The following is an 8,625-nucleotide window of genomic DNA, read 5'->3' on the forward strand; positions in this document are numbered from 1 at the left end:
TATACACAGAAAATAACATTACATAGTTGTGATGTCACTTGAGTGTGCTGCTATTTTATAAACAACTGTATTATAATTATTTTACTGCTTACAAAATACAGAAGTAGAGGGTAAAAGAAGACCATGAAATGAGTATTCGACTGGAAATGCTCTTTGTACAGTGTGCTCTAATGGCATGTTTCTTTTTCCTTTTTGTCAACTTTTTTTCCCTCTTTCTCTCTCTGTCTCTTTCTCTCTCTTTCTCTCCTCTGTTCTTTCCCGGTCACATTCTGCAAATGTGGTATGTTTATACCTCAGGTTTTACTGGACAGAAAAAACATGAATCTCTCAATACCTCACAACTCACAACAGTTTTTTAGGGAACCGAGAAAGATAGGTTAGCTGTATGGCATAAACACTTTTGAGTTTATCTTTTTCTGTACTAATGAATATGGTGGGAAATTAATTCCCAGTGGAATGGTAGAAAACACGTTGGGTTCCCGTCTGGACTTTTCAACCATAGTGGAAGGAGGAGGGAAATGAATGAAAATTCCTGTTCCTCTACCATTACATACAAACCTGTTTTTTCCTTGTAAATTGTATCAGAATCTCTGTCAAACTCTGCTCACTAGACATATTTATGATCCACTTCTAATGATCCACTCTGTGATGCTCTTGTCCAATTGCCAGTCTGAGTACAAAACTGATCTCTTTTGATTAATGTGATCTCTTTTTGTGTATCACAGGCTATGTTATCAAATAAAAGGCCCATAAAGGCTGATTGTATTTGTGAGAACCAAGAACAGTGAGAATATGACTTCAAAAACCTCCTCCGTCCACTAGAACCACATCCTGTACCTCGTTTTGTGTCTGTTGCACAACCTCTGTTCCATAAATATCTGCTTTAAAGGATGTGGCACCATATAACTCCAGTGATACTCTCACCTCTGGTTGTACGTAACATAACGTGATAGCAAGTTAGGACGGTGTACGGGGGCGATTTGCAATGCCGACTTACAACTGAAGACTAGTGCAAGATGGAGAAACAGTTATCGATTCACTTAAGATCAGAAATGAGCTAGCTGGTGAGAGTGTTGCATCAAACCTCTCTCTGCATGGACACCTATCCATCCCACCCTACCCCTACCCCACCCCGTAAATGGCAAGATACTTGTGGAATAACAACTGTTTGAAGGTTTTTGACATTAAATGTCATCCATTTGTTCTCCTCCATGGTTTCCAGGCAGGTGGTAACCCAAGGTCTTGTTTTGAAACGGCGTCCCTGTCTCTCATGCTGGTCAGGGCCATCCGTAATGCATCAGAGACCCGATGGTTTAGTTAAGTGAATACGATGATTAAAGTGATAAGGAGAGTATTGGCAACTTGTGATGAATTCTTTACTGATCTGTTTGATTGTATTCCTTAAAAGTGTTATTAAGGATTTGGGCATGCTAAATGGACAATAAACTCACAGAGAAAGAAGACTTTCTCACTCTCATTTTTTTTGTCATCATTATGTGTCTCTCTTGATAAAAGTTGTCTTGTCTGCCATGAATCAGTTGTAAAAGTGCTGTACCAGTCAGTTCACTGACTTGGATTTAAGACAGGTGCAGGGAATTCCTATGTGAGATCCTTATAATACTAAAATGGAGACCTCCTGTGATCTGTATACAGATCCACAGTTGACAGTGGATGTCAGACTCCTCCATGGTTTCTCTCTCATGAAGACCAAAGTCGCTGTCTGCTACACTCTGCCATAGACTCATCAGAGGGGTACAGATCTGAGGAAGGGGTTTAAAAATCTGTGAGGTGTTAAAAGCTTACAGGAGCACAGTGTAGTTCATCATTATGATATAGAAATAATACAAAGGAGTCTATATATATAAAGAGAGAGACAGAGAGACTCTTCCCAAAATGGGCAGCTAGACAAGAAATACTCTGGTCAGGGTTGGGACCAGAAACCTAGAGAATCACATGACTTAAATACAGAGATATAGGGCAACAGGAGAACTTGTTGACAGAACTACAATCTCTTAGCACTTCACAGAAGTAACTTTTATAGGAGAACAAACAGACAGATTTTCTTCTTGAGAAAGGCCCCGTAAAAGCATGGCTGGAGTAAGGGAAGGAAAAAAAGAACAACCACATGGTGACTTTGAGACTGTGTGGCAAAAGATATTCTGGTCTAATAAAACGACAACTGAACTTTATGGTCACATTGCATCCCCACCATGAAGCATGGCTGGGAAATGCTTTTCAGTACCAGAGACTGAACGAGTGGAGCTAGATGCAATCACCTCCATTCATCCCTACAAACAAACAAACAAACAAACAAATAATGTGAGGATCCTCGTCTGGATTTGGCCCAGCTGAATTTAAAACTCGAATTCCACTGGGAATTTGTGGCAAGAGTCGCCTTTTTACTGAAGCACCCCATCCAATTCAGCACCATCAAAGCAGCTTTTAGTATCAGACAAGTATTTCTCATTTATCATAGTTTTCTCACATGAGAACAAAATAAATGGACCTCGTATTGGTTGTAAAATGCTGGCAGTAAAATTTCATTTCAGTGCATAAGATATTCTGGTGATAAAATTCAGTTGAATTCTTTCTATGGGAACTGAACCACCATTTACCTTGAACTACCAGAGGCTCCGTTGGTCGAATTAGCTGGGAATGAAAAGAAAAGAAAAGAAAAGAAAAGAAGAGAAAAGAAGAGAAAAGAAAAGGGAAAAACATTCTTTAACACCCCCCACCGCAGGCGAGTTCAGTCTCAAATGCAAACCTGCCTGACTACTGCGCTCATTCGTCAGTGAACCGGTCTCATCTCACTGAGCAAAAGGACGTGTGGCCAGTTATATCTGACAGCGCACTGTCGTCACTACGTAGTCACGCTTCAAAAATACCGGTTGGACTATCTTGTGTCTTAAACTGTTTTATACAATATTGCTGAACGTCATCCATTACGCAGTAAAGAGGACAATGCTCTCATTTGGTTTAACAATAATCCGACAGTAAGTGGTTAACTCGTTTTGGCGATCTAGCATCTCTCGTGGTTGTACTGGATACGTGAAGTTTCCATTGGACGGCTCTGACTTTGAAGAGGCGTTTAAGTGGTGCTTTTACAAATGTGTCTTTGGACTGTTCTGTTTTTTGTTTGTTTGTTTGTTTTCCCAACAGCTGGTTGAAAGATGAAAAACAGAGACATTTAAACACACTGAATCTAGTTGCATGCCTTGGTACTGTGGCTGCGCCGGCAGTAGAGGGTCGGGTTGCATGTCTGAGGTGTCTGACTCACTTAAAGGTCAAAAGGAAACCAGTTACTCTAAATCGTCAGTGGCCCCATACGGTCAGGAAGCATTTATAAAAATGAAGCGTTTATAAAAATGCAAATAGCGCCTAACTTGTGTTTTTAGAACAACGTTCATTGTTGTAGTGTTTGTTTTATGATTTGTGTCGATTCATTTGAAATCTACTAAATTACTAGTCCATTCCGTGGCGAAGATTAAATAAATTAGCAATAGAAGGCCTAATTCTTTATTTATTTGTAGGAGACCATGTACAGTGTATGTACAATTTGATCCACTGTAGCCCACCAGAGTTAGCTTAAGACTTTCAGCCTAAACTTTCATCTGCATTTAGATATTTCATTCTCCAATTCATCTTATATTGTCTTGGTTTAACAGTGGGGAGACCGTCTACAACAAGGATGGACTACTACAAGGTACAGTTGAAATGCTGTAGAACTGTACCAGTCGTCCGTTGCCATAGCTACATTTAAATCAGTCCTGCATTGATCATTTGCATAACCTTGGAGCCGATTCACAAACAATTCCTATTTGTGTCTGAAACTTATCGACAGATGATCAAATGAGCTGAGAAGTTTTAAGTTATTTCTTAAAAAATGTAAACGTTTTGTTTTTCAAGGGCAGTCAATAGACTCTCCACTGTCTGAGACGGGGATGCGCCAAGCTGAAGCCGCAGGACAATACCTCAAAGACGTAAAATTTACCAACGTATTTGTCAGTGATATGAACCGGGCCAAACAGGTGAGTCAGATGAAATCAGAGAGTTACTACTTCTATACTACAAGTAGGGGGCAGTCTTTATCCACATAACTTCCATTCAGTCCAAATTACAATATTTTGCTCTGTCTGCCAGGGCAGTTCTGTTTTCTGTTAAGATAAACAATGTTTATAATATTAACTGTTATAAGCACAGAAGTCGACACATTTTCCAGTATAATTAAATGCAATTCTTTGTCACACTAAATGGAGTTATCGCTCTTTATCTTAGCTACGCGCTCAACATTAGTACACAGTTTATTATCGTTTTGAAATTGTAGTATAAATTTATAATTAAATGCACTCTGACTGGCAGCCAAAATGACTGACAGCCAAATGAAAAACTAAAACTGCTTCTGAAAGTTATTCATGTGTCCTCTCTATGTGAAAGACGGCTGAAATCATTTTAAAGAATAACAGGACCTGCTGTGGCATAAGTATGGATATTAACCCAGCGCTGAAAGAACGGGTAAGTCTCCATCTTGGCTTTTCATTTTTGGTCAAAAAAAAGTTTGATAATGTTTTATTAATAACATTCATGATAATAAAAAATGTTATAATAACTTTCCCCATTGCTTGCTAAGTACAGTTTGTGAATGATTTAGCTTCAAAATTCTTCCCAAGTTATGGTACTATAGACATTTGAGAGAGCCGATTTGTGACATTTCAGAGTTTTGGGATTGCAGAAGGGGGGCGGATGGAGGACATGAGGACCATGGCCAAAGCAGCAGGACAGTCAATGCTGGAGTTCACCCCCCCAGAGGGAGAAACAATGGAGCAGGTGAACTAGTCTCCCCTGCCATTAACTGCCTCCCTCCCTGTTTCATAACAGGGGTGTTTTAATTAACAGTCTAATTAACAGAAGTGCATAATCAGAGCTGGCTCTTGGCCATGCAGTCATTTAGGGTTATACCTCCATCATGCAGCCACATAATTCAAGTGTTCTCCCTCTCTCTCTCTCTCTCTTTCTCTCTCTCTCTCTCTTTGCTGTAAGGGTGTGCCTGAAGGGAACATGATAAAATGTTTCACCTTGCACATGAAGGAAACTTGGTTTTACTGCAGGCCTAAATTGTTTTATAACAGGACCATGTGTATTGGCTGCATTGCAGTATCGTCTCCCACTCTTGACAGGAATGCTTTACTTGATCAACCACTGTAGAGTATGGGCAGTGCGTATCTGTCCAACAGCACAACACTTTCTATGTGTCAGTTATTTTTAATAACTCTCTGTTGAATAAGTCTGTCGACTGATAATTTCACTGTAAAGAAAAAATGTTTTTATTTCTATTCAGGTTCATTTTTTAATATTAATATGTAAATTAAAAATACATGTTGCTTCAGAGTTTCACTTTATCCTCTACTCATGTCATTAGTCTTCCAAATAATGAGTAATGAAGAGGAGGATTTTTTTTAAGTTACAAAAGCATCAGATATGGTTTCGTCTCAGTCAGAGTGTGAAGGAACTGTGTAAGGTTTATTACCTGAAAACTGCTGTGAGTCAGCAGGTCTGTTCATCCACTAAACTATGAGTGTGTGTTTTTGAAGACCTGTGGAGCCAAGCATACACTCTCATTAAGGGCCGCCAAAACCCTGGAGCTGACACTGCACACAATAGCGCTAACAAAACAGCTCAGGGAGAAAGTTCTAACGGTATTATTTGATCTATTAAAATTTGCTGCTCTGAGTAGATTACATAAAAATACATGACTTGAAATATATGATTTTAAAAAATGTAACTTCGTTAAATTGTAAATGTTATAAGCCTCCTCACCCCAAAAAATTGGGCAGATATGGAACTCTTTAGCATATAACCTAATTGTTGCCTTGACAGGCTTACACACATGATAGAATCATGTCAGAACCTCACATATGTTCTTGTTACAGCTACAAGTGCATTTTCAGCTCCTGTAGACTTTTTTTCACTGAGTCACTCACTCTAGATGGAACTGGTGTTATCCTGTGTGTGGGCGTAATGTGTATATGGGTGACACGGTCTTCTGACTAACTATGTCACGTTTCTGACACCGGTCGAAACTACAGCTTGGACAATTCCTTAAGGACATGCTCAGACACATCCTCTGACTAACTGTGTCATGTTTCTGACACCAGGTGAAACTACGGATCGGACAATTCCTTAAGGACATGTTCAGACGCATCCTGGATGACCACAGGGGCAAAGCTCAACCAGACAGCGGCGCGGCTGCGCCCGACGCAGATGAACTGCCTGAGGGGGATCCGGATGACGGGGTCCAGAACATTCCGGCCCATGCCCTGGTGGTTGGACACGGAGCCTACATGCGTGTTGCTGTGCGATACTTTGTGGAGGATCTTCACTGTTCTCTGCCTCAGGGTTCAGACATGACTCACGTGTTCTCCGCCTGTCCAAACACAGGAATGTGTCGCTTTATTGTCACTTTGAGTTGCAGTGAGGAAAACCATCCTCTGTCTGCTATTAGATGTGTCTTTATAAACAGGAAAGATCACTTGAACTGTGTGGAGAGGTAAAACAAAATCAAAGACATTTTAAAGAGAGAGAAAGAGAGAGGATAGAGAAGAAAAGGGAAAGGAACATGGCAGGGCCAAGATAATTTGAGTCATATCACGAGATTTCATCATCCTACAGTAATGTACCTTTTGTTCCCCTGGGAGAGAAGTGTTTCACCCGGTTCCACAGAGAAAGAAAAGTCCACTAACAATCAGCTAGTTTAGAATCCTTAGACAGCACCTGTGTATAATCACTACAGTGTTAAACTACAAAGAACTTTTTACTGAAACAGTTTCTGATTTGAGTAATCTAAAACATTTCTGTGATGTTCTGTGATATGACAAACATGACATACTTGTATTTCAAAAAAAAAAAAAAAGAAAGAAAGAACAATAACTCACCCTTTTATGAGGCTTTTCATCCACTTCTTTTTTTGTTTTTTACAAAGTAAATAAAAGTTACAGTATCAGTATCTTTGTAGTTTATGGACTTGGTCACTCCCTTTTCCATCTCTATGATGGTGAGTCACTTCCTGAGTATAACCTCTGTGACCTGGGGACGGTTGTGTGGTTAAAAGTTTGTGTCTTGCGCGTCACACTCTTACTGATTGACCGAATGCATATGCAACTCTGTTGCCATGTGTCATTATGCTTCTATATTTATCCCATGAGAAGTTTTGACAATCTGTGAAGGTGCACAGACTTTTTCCAAGCAGCTGTTTGTATTCACACAATGATAACATGAGCAAGCAAGCCAACGATAACAAAAAAAAGGTGCATTTCTACTTATTGACTAGCATGTTACTCTTTCCTGGAGGTTTATGTATTCACTTGCTCCACATCTTTGCAAGAAGCAGTAAAATTGCAGTTCAAGTCTTTTTTTTTGGAGGGGGGGGGGGGGGGGGGGGGGGGGGGGGGTCACTGTTTCAACCTGAACAATAAATGATTTGGTAATGTGCTCTCTCAACTGGAAAAACGAAACAAACTTCTTACTGTTACTTAATGTTCCACTGTGTTTTCCAGAACACTTGACAACATCCTCAGCAAGATAAAAATAGAATAGAAGAAACTGGTATTTTTAGAAACACTTCTTAAAGGGGTTTGTTGGCCATTTTAGTTGAAAAGAACAACTAAAAATTGTCTTAATTCAAAGAAAAAATTAAAAATAACAAGTATTTTGTGGACGACTCATTGTGGTCAGTTCCCAGGTACGTACAGACCTTCAACTCTATGTTTGTCCAATCAGAGGGTATGTTTTCATTATGTAACCCATTGCTCAAACTAAACCTTTCATGTCATAAAACTGTTATCAGCCCAATTCAGGGTGCTAAAGCAGGCCATCTTCTCTTCTGGGGCACATTTCAGCCTTCTTTCATTAAAATCAATACTATCAGTGTTACCATCATATCACAAAAGGTCAGCCAAGGTTATGATACAGGGCTTATAAGGTCAGTGCTTTACATTTACCTGTATAATACATGCAGCTTTTCCATTTTCTTCCTATGGAGCTTCTCATTTATGTATGAAATATGAGATGATTGTGTGTCACACGCATGTTGTGCATAAGAATACAAATGATCATGCAGCAGCGTGGATTTGCTTTGTCTTGAGTAAAAATTAAACTGACCCTTTAAAGTCCTGTTAATGAAAATATGATCATTCATCTTTGGTGTGCATGATTTCAATGGGCCAGGGGTGTCATTTTGACCAGTTATGAACAAATATTGGGATCATTGTACCAAATGGTGAACCACTCACAATAAGACCTATATATATGTGTGTGTGGTACATAACCAGAATCAGACCTACTTTAAGACTGGAATCTCATTGGCCCCGGATTGGTAACGCCACTGAATCCTATCTGTAATTTATGGTCCAGTGTTGCCTTGTACCACTTGTAATTTCATCACTGTTTGAATTCCTGCCCAGAAGTGACCTCACCTTTGAAGGTGTGTGAGTTATCAGCCAAAAGAAGGAAAAAGGAAAAAAAGAAACAGGCTGTCGGGTCTTCTGATCTACTTAGATCTTTAAACCTGAGCCAAACTCAATCACCACACATCAGCTATCAGAATTAAACAACGTGGGCAACTTTGGAACT

General features: G+C 39.6%; 1 protein-coding gene across 1 annotated transcript; it reads left to right on the forward strand.

The window, feature by feature from the left end:
- Positions 1 to 2,961: 2,961 nt before the first annotated feature.
- tigara (TP53 induced glycolysis regulatory phosphatase a) lies at positions 2,962 to 6,548 on the forward strand. Its single transcript, XM_030789428.1, has 6 exons — positions 2,962 to 2,993; positions 3,666 to 3,703; positions 3,907 to 4,028; positions 4,435 to 4,512; positions 4,714 to 4,824; positions 6,153 to 6,548. The coding sequence occupies exons 1-6, from the start codon at positions 2,962 to 2,964 to the stop codon at positions 6,546 to 6,548; spliced, it is 777 nt and encodes a 258-aa protein (XP_030645288.1).
- The last annotated feature ends 2,077 nt before the right edge of the window (positions 6,549 to 8,625 follow it).

This window comes from Chanos chanos, chromosome 1, assembly GCF_902362185.1.
Source record: "Chanos chanos chromosome 1, fChaCha1.1, whole genome shotgun sequence".
NCBI lineage: Eukaryota > Metazoa > Chordata > Actinopteri > Gonorynchiformes > Chanidae > Chanos > Chanos chanos.